The sequence below is a fragment of the Antennarius striatus genome, chromosome 6 (assembly GCF_040054535.1).
Source record: "Antennarius striatus isolate MH-2024 chromosome 6, ASM4005453v1, whole genome shotgun sequence".
Taxonomy (NCBI): domain Eukaryota; kingdom Metazoa; phylum Chordata; class Actinopteri; order Lophiiformes; family Antennariidae; genus Antennarius; species Antennarius striatus.
This window is the reverse complement of record NC_090781.1, coordinates 7719882-7735340: the sequence shown is the minus strand read 5'-3', so window position 1 is coordinate 7735340 and position 15459 is coordinate 7719882. Positions and strand designations below refer to the sequence as shown.

Sequence of the window (15459 nt, the reverse complement as noted above, 5' to 3'; positions counted from 1 at the left end):
GGAATCCATCCCAGCTGACAACGGGCGAGGGGCAGGTATACTCCGAATGACTCGCCAGATCATTGCAGGCCCAACACAATTTCCTTTTTATCATCATAAAAGCCTGTGTAGATTTCAGAAAATTAACGACAAATACAACAGAAACCGTTCGACAACAAGCTTTTCATCTCTGTTGCTTATTACATCCCGCTTGGAAGAGGTGATGTACAGTAATCGTCAGCGTTTGTGTGTTTGTCCATTCGTCCGCCCGTTCGTTTGTCCGTCAAATATCTTCGCAAAAGTTGCAGATAGAAAGATGAAACAAAAAGCACATCACTCGGGCGGCAAAGCGGATGAAAATGAGATGATGACCTTGACCTTGAGAAAACTAGGTCAAGGTCAAATTTTGGCTTTTGTACACTCAGGAACTGGTTAAGTTAGAAAGACGAGAGAGAAGGCCAATGCGAGTACAACCGTAGATGAAAGCTACTGATTTGATCTATGAAAGTAGATCAGAGCACTAGTTTTGATCTTTGATCTACGCAAGTAGGTCAGGGTAATTTTTTTTAATTCAAGTGTGTCGCGGGATGTTGCAGTCTATGACTGCATTGGTTCTTGTTGGGAATGAATGGGGACGTTTTTTTGGGGGGTTTTTTTGGCAAAAAAAAGAAATACAGTAGTAATCCATAAAACGAATTGCCTTGGTGTATATGTGTATTAAGAGAATAATAAACATACTGTTCTTATCATTTCTGTGATACCAAACAATTAAATTTATGTTCGTCCACTTCATCGGATTACGAATACAGTACTGAACAGTAGTTTTTCTTTTAAAATCCTACAGGCCCAGCGACACGTGAAGGCAACAGTACGTAACGGATGACGTCACTCGCAGCTGTCGCGTTTGGTTGTGGCTGAAGCGAAAACAAGCTAGCAGGGGAAGGAGCTCGATAGATCAACACCCGACAGAGGTGTGAAGTCAGCGGGCACACAGCTGTCTCAACACCACCAGAACAGTCAAAAGAGCCTCTTGAGTCCTGCTCACAGCGAGAGTGAACATGTCCGAGACATACGGTACGTTCGGGCGGAGCGGCACAACCATTTCCTGCTTGCTAGCTGCGCTCTTTGCTATGATGTGATGGACTGGGTTTTAGCAGCTCGTTAGCCAGCTACACGGTTAGCTTAGCTTAGCTGCCACCTCAGTGGCTTTAACTATTTCCAACTGTTGATATTCAAACTAATAATCTTTGGATTAAATGGTGCGTCTTTCCTGTGATGGCGGAGCGTATGGCTCCCTTTAAATGTCTACAAACAGGAGCAAACAGCTGATGGTTGTGTTAGCTCTCCGGGTAAAAGTTGTCCAAACTTGAACACTTGAGTTTTATCAGCAGGTCGATGCTCGACAGACAAATGATCCCAGCCCGAGGTGCGCAGTCTAGTCAATTACGTTCGCTGTCAAACAGGCTGCATTCATCCGTGTTGTTCAACTTAATGTCCTCCAGGCCTGTGATCAGGAAGCTTGATAGCGGTGGTGTATCATCAGGCTGTGTGGGTTACATGTTCCTGTCAGGTGTTTCACAACATGTGGACCCATTCTGGATTCTGGATCTAAGTCCACCTTCCACACCTCAGCAGCGCAGTGGGCCTGACACCAGACCCACACTTCTTCTGTAATGGCTCACCATCACTCTCTCCTGTTTCACTTTCTCTCCCACTCTCCCCATCTGTTTCTCCAGCTCGTCTTCATTCCTTTAATGAAACTTTATCCTAGTGGGTAGTATTTATGTAAAAGTGCCAGAGCTAATGGTGGCTATAATAGCGTTGTATTGATTTCTGTCTTGCTCTCCTGTGCTGTCTCCCATCCTGGAGGGCCAGCAATGGAATGGCAAAAACCAATATGACTACAATGACAACACAGATAGGTTAAAGTGCCTCAGATGGATGACATGAAAGTGTTTCAATAATGTTGGTCAATAATGTTCTTTAATTAGTTTGTCTCATCTGAAGAATGTGGTTAATTTAATAGGATTCAGTGGAAAACTGTATTGTCTAAATAGCAGTGTTGTTATTGGATATAATTTTCATTTACTGATTAATAAATGAAAAAAAAGGTACATTGAGTGGACATTTTCCATCAATAGTGGAAAATGTCCATTTGTATTTTAGAGAAAAGCCAGTTTTGCTTTAAACTAATTTAAACCGCAAATGTGTATGCTATGTTAATACTACTAGAAGTTGTTCACTCCAGTTTCTATGTTTTCTTTTTTTTCTTTGCTGAATTCTTGGATTGTACAGATTTTCGTCAAAAAACAACAAACCATTATGAAAACTTCCAGTACAAATGTCACATTCATTTTCTCAGTAGATCAAACTACATGTCAGACACAAAGCATCATAGATTTGAGCCTGGGAGGGTAATGAGGTATTATACTGTAAGTGAGTTTTCATTTGTTCTCTTGGCTTATTCAATATTGATGTGAAAAGAACCCAACTTGCTGAAAGGCTGCTGGTTGCATAGGCAGCATTCTTTCCTCTCTACACTTTGCCTTGACTTGTGAACAGCTTGATTGTTGTATGCAACTCTCACATGGGAATAAGTGATGTCTGAAATTTGAAAAGCTGTGGCAAGCTTTTTAAAAGAAAATTGTTAGCTTTTGGTTCTGTCAGTTCTGTCATGGCCGGTAACAACATGTGGTTGAGATGCTGACAGCTGTTGTGGAGGGAAACTGTAAGGCAGTGCTAGTCTCCTTCACTTTGTTCCAGCAGTTCACTTCCTTTATATTTGACCTCTTGCTGAAAACACACACTTGAACAAACAGGTACGCTGTAAGCCCAGCTGGTGGCCGAGTGTATTGGCTTCAAGAGCCCTGATAATAAGTTTAAATGTCAAACAGGAACCAGTGACTGGACTCAGTTGCTCTCAAAGGCGTCATAAAGCAGTGATCTCAGATTTCCTGTTTTTCTCACTATCTTTTGAGGCTCACTTATAATTCTGACACGTAAACATGCTCTCTATCTACTCAGTGATCAGATGGTTTTGTATCTAACGGATCCGCTCAGGTTTAGCATAGTTTCTGTGTTTAAATGACCTGTGAGTCATCTTTGGTGAAAGACGGAGGCTTTAGTTGTGGATGTCGATGCTTTTCCAGGGCCCAGAGTCATTTAGTGCTCCAGGAACAAAAACCAACTCGACGCAAAACACATGCGTAACCAGCTGGTTCTGGGTATTCAATCCCTGTGCAAGTCGCTTTACCTAAGTCGTCATGTGCAATAACGATAAACTCTGGCTTGCTCTAATGGCACATGTTACTAAGTGCTGATGTAATTTACCACCTCAAGCACACAAGCGTAATAAATGATAATTGTAAGCAACAAGTCTTGTTGATTAAAGGGGAAGCTTGTGATTAGAAGTCTAATTCGGGTTGTTAGATGCTATAAAAGTAGAACCTCAATAGGATTAAGAGGGAAATCAGAGGATTGTCTCCGGGGATACTTCCCTCACGTCGGCCTTGCGTTGAGTTCTACCTCGTCTCCTGTGCTTTCAGATTTCCTGTTTAAGTTTCTGGTGATTGGCAGTGCTGGGACCGGGAAATCCTGCCTCCTCCACCAGTTCATTGAAAACAAATGTAAGTTTTCCCCCAATCAAATTCCTTTTGTCACAGCAGGTGTGAAATAGAGTGAAAACGTAATTGTGTTATTGCACACAGAAACACAGAAATCAACATGATCTTAAAGTTAGTGGCGCAGATTTTTTTGAGTTGTTTCTTTAAACTCACACCGCCGGCAGGTTATCCATTAACGTCCATGTGAAATCAAACTGACTGATGAGGTGGAGTGTGTGTCGGTCTGGGCTCCCGACGTTCACAGGAGTTAATTATTGATTTATATTCTGCAATTTTTAATCACTTAACAGTTCGGTTAGAATTTTGCTTTCAGTGCAGTGTACTTTAATAAAGACCAAAACCATGAAGGTGTGTTAAAGTATCGTGTAACATCTGAGGACAACTCAGATGCTACAGACTGATTTTTACTTGCACTGGTTTACAAATACTCAGTTTTGCTCTTTTTCGTCATGTAAAACACGAGAAAAAATCAGCCACACACAAATTGATCAGGTTAAAGACGTGTTAAGTCCCAGTTAAGTTTTGTCTCTAATTTTTCTAATTTACATAATGTCATTTATCTTATATCTGCTCATTTATTTGCCGTTCATAATTCTAGTGGGAACTACTGGTGTGCTGACGTTCACTTTCTGCTGTGATATCAGCTCATGTTTTCACTCCCTTCTCTTTGCGTCCACGTTGCAGTCAAACAGGACTCCAATCACACCATTGGCGTGGAGTTCGGTTCCAGAGTGGTCAACGTTGGTGGGAAGACGGTCAAGCTGCAGATCTGGGACACTGCTGGACAAGAGCGATTCCGGTAACGTCTCACTACAGGCTAAAAACACGGTGTAGAAACACATGGTGGACTCAGTTCACTATCTGTTGGTCTCTGGGTCTGACTGATAGCAGCTGAAGCTCGGCACAGCTAGACAGGCGCCTTGTTCCTCCACATAAACCACCCGGTATTGATGTGAATGCGTTGTTTTAAACCAGAATCCATTGTCTTTGCAGTTCAGTCACACGCAGCTACTACAGAGGAGCAGCAGGAGCGCTCCTTGTCTACGATATTACCAGGTACCTCCATCACAGCACTCCATGTCTGCTCTATAAACTGTGTAACAGAATCAGAAGTGCAACAGAAATCAGCTCTGACATGTACAGTATTTTCCGCACTATAAGGCGCACCTGATTATAAGGCACGCATTCAATGAAAAGGCTATTTCAAAACGTTTTTCATATATAAGGCGCACTGGATTATAAGGCGCAATGTCGGTTTTTGAGAAAATTAAAGGCTTTTAGGTGCGCCTTGTAGACAGAAAATACTATAATGTCCTAATTTTTGGATAAACCCGGTATTATCTGTATGTTTTATATGCCATTCATTCACATTGTTGTACCAAAGACATTACAGTTAATCTGAACAACCACCTCTGCTGTTGCTCTCAGTCTGCGTTGTGTGTAAAAATAAATACTGTTAGTGTATGCACACTAGCTTGATAAATGTTAACCACTAGGTGCAGGGACCCATGTGGAGAGATATGAACGCTCACGCTGTGTTTGTCAAGGGCTGCACAGAGATGAAGGTTGCAGGATCAGGATGGGGTGAATACAGGTTGTGTTGGTGATTAGAGGCTTCTGTGGGAGGAAAGGTGGAGCCGCTGTGGCTGTGGAGTGACATCAGTGTGTGGCTGGTTGTGCTCGCTGCTGTTAAACATTATTCTGCTAAACTACACACTTGTTTTCACCGTAGTGTCATTGTGTCACCAGGGACAACGGGTCGGAGTGTGCGTGACTTTTACCCGAAGAAGAGTCTTGACTGCCTGACAGACGAGCCTGTGTAATATTTAATCTAATCCAGCGAGAGCCGACTGCTGCGCACAGACTAGAGTTTTCTCCAGCAGCAAACACTAGTTTCTCTGCGCACAGGAACAACTCCCAGCTAATAAGTTGTGGGTGTGTCACGGGGATTTCTGGTGTTTACACGACGGCCTCTGTTTGATCAAGGGATTTGAACGTCATGAATTAATATTTGAGAGTGAAATAGCTAAACAAATTAAAAAGAAGAAGAAGAACCATTTATTATCCCCTTGGGGAAATTATTTTTCCACTTCAGCTTATATTTTAAACACGCGCATACAGTAACAGGCCCTGAAACACATTAGGGGTTTGTAAGCATTCAAATGAGTAGTGAGAGGTAGAGTGGTGGGCAGCTCCCTCATGGTGCGCCCAGCTTGTAAGGGGACAGTGCCTTGCTCAATGGCACCTCGGCAGAAAGGCCACCCTCCGGTGCTCAGTCCAAGACCCAGTAGACTGAGCTACTGATGCAGGGACTGTATTTACACAGTGAATGGGAGAGTACTTCAAAACTAAGTTTACCTTTCAGAAACATGCAGCCAATGTGCTTCTGTTTATACAGCAACAGGTTTCTGTACAGGTTGACTGATTCTGCGCACCATCAAGCGTCCGTCTCTGTTTTTGCAGCCGGGAGACGTATAACGCCCTGACCAACTGGCTGACTGACGCACGGACTCTGGCGAGCCCCAACATCGTTATCATCCTGTGTGGCAACAAGAAGGACCTGGACGCCGACAGAGAGGTCACCTTCCTGGAGGCGTCACGTTTTGCTCAGGAGAACGGTAACCGACGTCCCATCATGCAGTTGAAGTCTCTGCGTCTTCACTTTTTTTCCTTTACACTTTTTCTCTCACTATGAACGTGTCCTCGCTCTCGCAGAGCTGATGTTCCTGGAGACCAGCGCTCTGACGGGGGAGAATGTGGAGGAGGGTTTCCTAAAGTGCGCTCGCACAATCCTCAGCAAGATAGATTCAGGTACGCCTTTCGTTCTCCGTCGGGGAGGCGGAACAGAGCTGAATCTTTCTGTTAGAGTACCCACACGTGTTCTTTGTCGTTTTGTGCGAAAGGTGAGTTGGACCCAGAGAGGATGGGTTCGGGTATCCAGTACGGAGACGCTTCGTTGAGGCAGCTGCGGCAGCCGAGAGGCACCACCACACAGAATAAGCAGCAGTGTAATTGCTAGACTTCCAGGGCCCTGCCCTCACCTATCCCACAGGCCCACACAGACAGGACACCCCCTACAGGTCAGTGACGTGTTCACGACCCTGGCTTTATTTTAAAAAAAACCCAAAAAAGCCTAGGACGTATCCCTAGTCATCCTCTTCATCTCCAATTTTCTCCCCCGTATTAGCTCCAGGTGTTTTTGGTGTGTGTGATCTTCAGTCTGCAGTCTCACACACTTTGCATCACCTGGATGAACGGTCATGGAAATTACTGCAACTCCTTTTGGCCCCTGCGCCTGGGCAGGGAAGCCCCTCAGTTTGAACACGCTAGGATCATGAAGAAGAGGAGTCCTTTTGTCGATCGGCCTCTCGGTTCCTTACCAGACGAGGATGAGTCAAGGGTTGTGTGTATGGGCTGTCCTCCTGTCTATATGTGCTTTTTATTCATTCTGGTTTTAGTAACACACCTTTGCTTTCTAAGTTTGCACATCATTGTTTATAAATTATTATTATTGGTGAGCAGTGTGGCGCATGTTTGTCATTCAGTCTGTCCTGATGTGATCGGTTTGGTAACGCTGTCACGGTTTAAAATTCATAGTTTCATTAACCGTTAGTGGAGTGTAAGTTCCATAGCTACAGCCTGTTTCTGGTAGCGATAAAGCATCTAAATGTGTCCTCCCTGATGTCACCGTTAAAACACACACAGATTGCAGGTCATTTAAATGTTTCTGCTGTCATCAGTCAGGATCCAAACGGAAGCAGCTAATTTATGAGTCACAGAACCCTGGCTTTAAAAGCTTTGACTCACTCTGATGTGTGAGTCCATTAAGAAGAACTTTTATAACATAGTGTTGCCTTAGTAATCTACAGAATATCGTCAATCTACACTGTATTATTCCCTGACACATAGCTTGGTAAGTCCAGTCTGTGTGTGTGTGTGTGTGTGTGTGTGTGTGTGTTTTTGTCATGTTGTCTATTAAACATTAACGTTACCATTTGATGCATCCTACCAGAATTAGTCTAAAGCCAGTCTTCATTATCAGTTCACATAGATGAGCCTGTGGGTCACGGTTAAAGCACAAAAAGAGAGTTTGTTCTTTGTTTTACTCCAAAGTTTGTCGATTTGCATCGGATGTAACCCGACTTTTTGTCCCATTAGTGTAAAGTTAAGAACGGGTCGTCAATCATCGCAAAACTAAGTCTTTAACCCCTGCTGTGGTTCTTTCTCCATTTTTTTTTTTTTTTTTTGCACAACTGGGATGTCACAGGAAACCACAATTGGTTTTGCCTCTGCCGTGTCAGAGTATCAGCACTGTGTACAGCATGCGGGTTTGATTTGAAGTCAAGATTCTGTTTTTCACAGAAGCATCTCTCCTCCGCTTCAAAATGTCATTAACTTGCAGAGCCAAAGCAGATGTTTTCTCCACGGAACGGATCCCGTGTTTCCCCCGGAGAGAGACTGAGAATCTGTGTGTGTAACGCTGGCGGCGTGGGTTGTGCTGCAGCGGGAGGAGAATCAAGTCGTGTTAATAACTTGAAAACATCCCGAAAACTCTTCCGCCCTACTGTCGAGTCAAAGGCACTGCTTCTGCCTGAAGCTGTGAGAGCAGGTCACGCTGACCCGCCGAGAGGAGATCAGAACACACTGCCTGCCCGACCCGTTTCTCATGTCCTCTCCTCGCGTCAGCGTCCCGTCTCCTCCCGTACGAAGCGTTTGAAGCGCGAGTCAGACGGCAGACTTCAGGGGAAAGTAGATGGAGTAAAAAAAAACCCCAACAGGATAGTGAAGGATATCAAGAGACAATTCATTAACATCCGTTTGTCTCCTCCTACAAGTGCACTTTTACTTTAGAATTTTCTTTTGATTTATATGCTGCAGCTGTAGAATTGTACATTTCATTTTACTTGAAAGAGTATTCTGTAATAAAGGTTTTAACTGTAGATGTTTTGATTTCTTACCGAACAACAACCGAGGTTCTTAATTCGATGTCGTTCCTGCTGTCACGAGGCTAATGTGTGCTAGCAGTGACAATCTGCTGTGACGATAGAAGGATTCCATCTGCAACAAGTCCAAACTCATTTATTCAGCCTTACCCTCAGATACTGCAGAAGAAGCAGCTTCTGTTCGCTGTAATTATCACTCATTAAAGGAGCCATATGACGAGAAGAGTCTTCTCACCTCTGCCCCCCCGGATTCAGTCACGTTAAGAACAAAATCACTTGGTTGTTGCTTGGTAACCAGTATGTGGTGATCCTAAATCCTACTGTACATCTCAAGTAAACCTATGCTGTAAATAAGATGTCTATCATCAGTTAAGGGTGAGTGTTGGTCATTGATTATAATGATTATGCAATTCCCAGTAAACTGCTTGTTTTTTCAGTGAAAACCTTCCACCTGTGTCACCGAGGTTCATTCCTACATCTTTGTGTTCATGCTCATTTTGAAGTACACCAGATCATAAATCTGATCTGAGTTTTCTTCTCTCCTGTGAGAGACAAACAACATCACCTTTATAGATGGGGCGACTCAATGGAGCCTGAAGTTGAACAATATAATCCATGTACCGTGATTCATCTGCCTCCGCGTCCATTCTTCAGGAAAATCATTTGAAGGCGGTGTCGGTGATGTTAGGATATCAGAAGACTCGTGTGATGAAGAGTGAAAGTCCCACCACAGCCAATCGTGTGGATTTATGTTCTCAGGTCGATGGCGCAACAGCTAGAGTGGTTTAATATGGCTGGGCTGAAGTGGATATATTGACTGATTTATCGATCAGGCGGGCTGTCGGATGACCTCATAATAAAGTAGAACCCGGGGTTGGCCACTAGGTGGCGGTAAAACACCGATCTGAAAAGTCCTGTTCAGTCACGTTTAACCAGTGAGAACGTATTAACTAAAAAGAGGATATGATAAATATTCCAGCCAGACAAGATTGGATTTGGATGTTTTTCATTGAAGAGCCAGAGACCGTCGACGTCCATGTATCATTTCATCTATTTATTTACACGTAATGATTGGGTTACAAGTCGGGAGACAATCACACACAGATTTCATCATCACACTCACAGGTGGACAATTAACGAAGCGGTACATATTTCACTATAACCTAATCATTTTTCATTTTCTTGTAAGGTTCAACAGTAACATCTGAAACCACTGGAGATTCTGACTGGACATGGTTAGTGTGTAAATCCAAAACATTTCATTCCTGCCAAGTGAAATGAAGGAAATTATTTTGAGAGCATTGAATGAGGATGTCAAAAAGTATTTTATATAATGCCAAAGTAATCAATGATTCCTTTACAAGTAAACACTGTTCGGATCAGACAGGAAGCAGGAACTACTGAGTGGAATGACTGCTCATCACAATATTCAGTTTACACAGGAAACACTGTATGTACACATCATAAAAAGCCAACTTCATTGTTCTGCTTTATGTAAAATTCACTTTCTATTTCAACATCTTCAGTTAGAGTACGTTTGTATGAGTGTTTAAAGACTGACTTACACACACAGCGTTTAGCGTAATGGTTGCATGTAATGATGGGAGACCATCTGAAATGCATTGAGGACATTTAAAACATCCAGAGAGCCGCCATTTGAGCTAAGCAGCCTGCACTCCTTATTATCAGCCACGAGGATGTCTGACAGCACAGGCTTCCATAGCACATTGTCAAAACGGCACTCATCTTAAGTACACTCCATTCAATTATGAACTTTCCATGGTGGGTCAATTGCCTTAAAGGGCTTTCTAGCTGCAGTTTGCTTGTACTGTGATCCAGATATGAAATGAGCAGCAGGCATCATGAGGCTGCTACCACATCATTGACAAGGTCTAACTTGCTCATGGATTTATAGAACTGGCTGTAAGGCTGCTGTAAGTGCTCAATTCACACGGCTCATTATGGGCGTTCTCTTTGTAAATGGTGCTTGTCAGCTGCAGCAGAGCCATTAAATGAACGCTGGGGTTAAAGGATGAGGAGAGAGATCCGCTTTTGTGCTTCTGCTGCACAGAGGGGAAAAAAAAATTTGCAAAAACTGACTGGTTACTAAGGAGAGACAACATTTGTGCAGCCTTCGGTTTTGGGAAACGTTAAACAGAACATAGTCGTTTGTAACCTGGGCTGTTACACGAGACGTTAGCATGTTGAAAAGTACAGCCTTCATTCTGGTTGACTTCATGAGAAGCGGAGCAGATAGATGACAACAGCAAATTATATCCACGTGTTGAACATTAATGTGTCTAATTCTAAAACAGCCCCCATTCGATACCACAGTCCTTTACAGAGTGAAGGGACCACGGGGTGGGTCGATTTAGGAGCCAAGGCAGCGGCTTAGTAGGAATGATGGTTTGGTTGTTCGCTACTCGAGCGACTGAAGCATGAGGAGCTGCTTGAGGACCTTGGTCTGACTGGTCTCCCTGATCTCACCTGCTAGGAACATCTCATCCACCACCGTGTACACCTGAAAACGTAGAAACGGGAGGAGTATTACAGGGCGGCGATGAGAAACCTCAAGGAAGGAAAGAAATACCACAGATCACATGTGACATTATTCTTCCCACACGTAAGAGGGTTGAGTTTCCTGGAAGATTGTTCCATACAGACATCAGCCTTCAGTCATCATTACCCAACCCCACCTTTGTGTTGCTGAAATATAAAAATAACCACTGCATGACTTAAGAAAGTGGCTAAAATTACCAGACAGGATTGGATGTGACACATACAAAGGGATGACTCAGCAGCGCATCAGCGGATGAACAGCAGAGGCTCAGATGGAATTTAAGGTTTAAAGTAGTGCTGTCAGGCAATTCAAAAAATTCATCTAATTAATTACAGGATTTGTAATTAATTAATCGCATTTTAATCTCATACCTGCTAAAGGCGCCCAAATAAAGAATGTGAATTCTAGGACATTACAATATTGTAGTGCATGACTAATCAATAGAATGCACCAAGAAGAGAAGATTTGAAATCCACATTTTTATTGGTTAAGTGTGCTTTATAAATGAAATTCAAAAGAAAAAAGGCCAAGCACACCAGCAAACCAAGTAGACCAGGTGCATTTCTCAAAAAGGCAATACGAATACGAACAGTTAAATAAAATAAATAAAATAAGTCTGAGTCTCAAATAGGTACATAAGCAGACTCTCAATCAAAATGAATACTAAAGCTGACTCAATACAGCAATTCAAAATGAATAGTATAACATGCCTCTAAATAAGACAACTTAATAGCAAGATGCCAACAGGCTTTTCCTTTAAAAGGGTAAGCTAACGTTCAACTCTGTGTCCTTGACATGATTTACATTTAAATGATACGTTAGGCTGGAGCTGCTTCGGTGATGTGGAAATTCACCTTTACAAAAGGTACAAATGACAGTAATAATAATAATAATAATAATAATGGATTAGATTTATATAGCACTTTTCTGGACACTCAGACGCTTTACATCGGATCCATTATTCATTCACTCCTCATTCATACTTGGTGATGGTAAGCTACGTGTGTAGCCACAGCTGCCCCGGGGCAGACTGACGGAGGCGTCTACAGCGCAGATTGGCAGCGCAGAATCTCTGCGTTTTTGTTGATAGTCTCGTCTTTGTTCTTTTTAGAAATAAACTTTCCGCCCAAAGGTCAGAGTGGGTTTGCCTCGCTCTCCTGTGTCGCGTCCATCTCTGTTGTCAGTCACCCTACTTTTGACTAGTGGCGCAGGTACAAAGTGACGTCACTGCAGCCTACGGGTCCCTCAATGGGCCAAATTTAAAATGCTTGCGCCTTGACTTCCCACTCGCGATTAATTGCGTTGATTTTTATAACATGTTAATTTGCAGCGTAATGAATTAATCTAATTAAAGTGACAGCCCTAGTTTAAATATATCACCTGTTGTTCGATTTCTGGTTGCAACATGCCAACAGCAACCAGTGCTTTGTTACAATTTATGTTGTTTTTTTAAAGCAGGGTTGCATGAAGTTTTTAATCCATAATCAGTGTACTTCTGATCACCACCCTCCTTTTTGGAGAAGCGGGAGGAGGCCAGCTCTAAGAGACTGAGCATTTAAGCGAGGTGTCCACCTGCTGTCGACAGAAGCTGTGGTAAAACATTTTAAACACTGAAAAATTATTACTTTAAACAGGAAAAGCAACAACCATTCAAATGATCATCTATGCTCTTACCAATCTACACCAGTCTCTAAATCATCCTGTAATGCTCTCACCTTGTAGAAGTTAAACACCAGGTCCAGTTCACACACGTTGTGGAAATATTCATTCAGCACCTTAAATGAAAGTGAAGAACAGTCAGAAGGAAATAATTTCATTCTCCTGTCACTGGAAGAACTCTTTCGTGCCAATGAGGATGTAACATGTTTACACACTCATTTAGATCATTCTTATGTGGAAAGTTTTAAAAATACGGCATCATTTTTCTTAGTGTTTATGGCTGTGTTTTCCCTGCTCCAGGCCTTCACATCTCCTGAATGTAGAGTCCTACAGAGGTTTTCAATGTCGATGTTGCTGGTGATTCACACTAAAAGCATTTAGCCTGGTGTGACTTTAGGAAAATGTCCTACATCAAAATATGTATGGATACTCCTTTCTTAATGTATCTGTGAAAATGTCAATGAGTAAAGTCCATAATTTCCACAAGAAAGCAGGTACGACATGAAATTTCAAAGGAAATCATTACCAAACATTCCTGAAACAACCACACGATGAGAAGTCAATCATTGCAGTTTGTTCGCCAAGTCTATAAATTATTTGTTCTTTGTGTCAGTACCTCTACAAAGTTGTGGATTCCTTCGAGGTATGCCAGATTGTTATCAGTCACGTCCACACAGATACAGAAGTACAACCCAGCATAACGACGGTAAATAATCTTGAAGTTCCTAAACTGTGAAAACCACAAAGACAAAGCATCTTTTACTCTCATATTATGACAAACACAGGAGCGTTACTTGAGCTCAGGCTGAGTTAAAGTAAAACACATCCAGTATAGTTTAGTATTAGCTTAGGGAACAAAATAATTAGTACAAAACTGAGCATTTTACAGAACCACACAGAAAAAGAAAAGCATCCAACCAATGCTTGCATACATATAATATTGGCAAATCCTGTACCTCCACAAAGTTGGTGTGTTTGGCGTCCCTGACAGTAACCACAGCGTGAACTTCCTCTATCAGCTTCTGCTTCTCATCATCATCAAACTGCATGTACCACTTGGCCAGTCGTGTCTTCCCCGCTCGGTTTTGGATTAGTATGAAGCGGATCTATGGAGGAAAAAAAAAACCCCTGACATGTTTAGTTCGGTATTTTTGAAAGTTACGAAACGTAGTTGTCACTCGTTCATAATTTCACGGAGGGTTTTTTTCCTGTATCGTAATAATAACACAGAGATCACTGGATAAATACTGATAGCGTTAGCTTTTGCTAATGCTCTCATTAGCATCCAATTTAGCCACACCCATTTACTTTGACATGAAACCATTTTCTTTTTCAAACATATTTTATTAGTTAGCAAGTATATGTGGGTTAAGACTAATTTAACACACGAAGCTTTAGCTTTACGTGGGGAAACAGCTAACTTGCTAGCTAACGTCTGCTGACTGAATGACGGAGTTACCGACAGTGGAAGTCTAAATGCTAGCAAGCGGTAACCCACATCTAATTTGAAAAGAAAATACTAACGTATTAAACTATGACATAATTACCATTATTGCCTTCTAGTATAGACCCGGAGATTCCACAAGACCAGGTTCCTGAAATATTACGCTATGATTTCGAACAGACAGATTTCATCAGAAATTTATACGACCGCTAGTACACTATCTTGCCAAAGCTAAACGGAAGCGTAAAGCTTTACCGGGTTGCGCTGCATTATGGGAAATGGAGTTTTTCCACACTATATTTAAAACGATATGAGAGTCATATGGGACTACATGAACCATGTTGTCGCTCGTTACGCCAAAAAGCAATCACATGACGTACAATCGACCGTTTCGGATACTTTAATGTGGTAGGAACACAATTTGATAGTGTCTACAGTTGACACATGCAAACCTTAGTACAGCTCATTTAACAATACTTAATAATAACTAACATTGAAAAGCAAAATGAAGAATAGAGCCGCTGTAATGTCAAATCACTTGTTCAGACACATCATCTTAGCTTGTCATAAATCTCAAGTTTTTGACTGCAGTTGCAGTGAAGAACTAATATATTGAGCAGCTTCTGTGTCAATATTTCTTTTAAAAAATTTTTTTACCGTAATTAAAATATATGTGCACGCGGTGTTTGTGAGTGTGTGTTTGCGCTTATACTACATCTGTACCACACTTCAGATTTATTTGCGTGCACTTTACAGAAAAAAAAAAAAGAGCAATTTATTTTTCCCGTCTGTCGAGGTGACGTCATTTGTGGTTGTTTTCTGCAGAGTCAGGGCTCAGAGTTTGTTTACTGGCCTGCTTGGGCAGCGAGTTCACCACAGAACATCGCCCAGAGAGCAGAGGCCTGCTTTCCTCTCAGTCTGGGCGTTTGGGGAGTCAGAGGGGGATGGGGGGACCGTGATTGTCAGGGATTGCGCAACTGTGGGTTAGGAATGTGCCTGCTTGTGAGACCCTGAAACATTCCATCTGCAAGTAGAGAGAGGGCTGAGATGGCATGGTCTTTAAAAAAAATCATTGAAAATATATACAATATATGCATGATAAGTAAGTAAGTAAGTAAATAAATAAATAGATATATTATACAACATAAATCCCACGTGTATTCATTGGTTAACTTTAATGTATATGTACACACACATGTGTGCGTGTTGGATATATATATATATATATGTTGGATATATACATATGTTGGA

The 15459-nt window shown here is 42.1% G+C and overlaps 2 protein-coding genes across 3 annotated transcripts; one reads left to right on the top strand and one right to left on the bottom strand.

Moving 5' to 3' along the window:
- Positions 1 to 881: 881 nt before the first annotated feature.
- On the top strand, positions 882 to 8993 carry rab4b (RAB4B, member RAS oncogene family). Of its 2 annotated transcripts, XM_068317848.1 has the most exons (8): positions 882 to 1053; positions 3525 to 3605; positions 4287 to 4401; positions 4596 to 4658; positions 6066 to 6220; positions 6318 to 6413; positions 6506 to 6682; positions 6790 to 8993. In XM_068317848.1, the coding sequence occupies exons 1-7, from the start codon at positions 1038 to 1040 to the stop codon at positions 6619 to 6621; spliced, it is 642 nt and encodes a 213-aa protein (XP_068173949.1). In that variant the 5' UTR covers positions 882 to 1037; the 3' UTR covers positions 6622 to 6682; positions 6790 to 8993. The 2 variants fall into 2 exon arrangements, with proteins under 2 accessions (XP_068173949.1, XP_068173947.1); XM_068317846.1 differs by having other exon boundaries at positions 6318 to 6682.
- A 585-nt stretch (positions 8994 to 9578) lies between these two features.
- Positions 9579 to 14462, bottom strand: ap2s1 (adaptor related protein complex 2 subunit sigma 1). Its single transcript, XM_068317239.1, has 5 exons — positions 14312 to 14462; positions 13721 to 13870; positions 13381 to 13494; positions 12821 to 12880; positions 9579 to 11066 (listed from the first exon to the last, which is right to left on the bottom strand). Exons 1-5 carry the CDS (start codon positions 14312 to 14314, stop codon positions 10965 to 10967), a joined length of 429 nt encoding a protein of 142 aa, XP_068173340.1. The 5' UTR covers positions 14315 to 14462; the 3' UTR covers positions 9579 to 10964.
- Between the last annotated feature and the right edge of the window lie 997 nt (positions 14463 to 15459).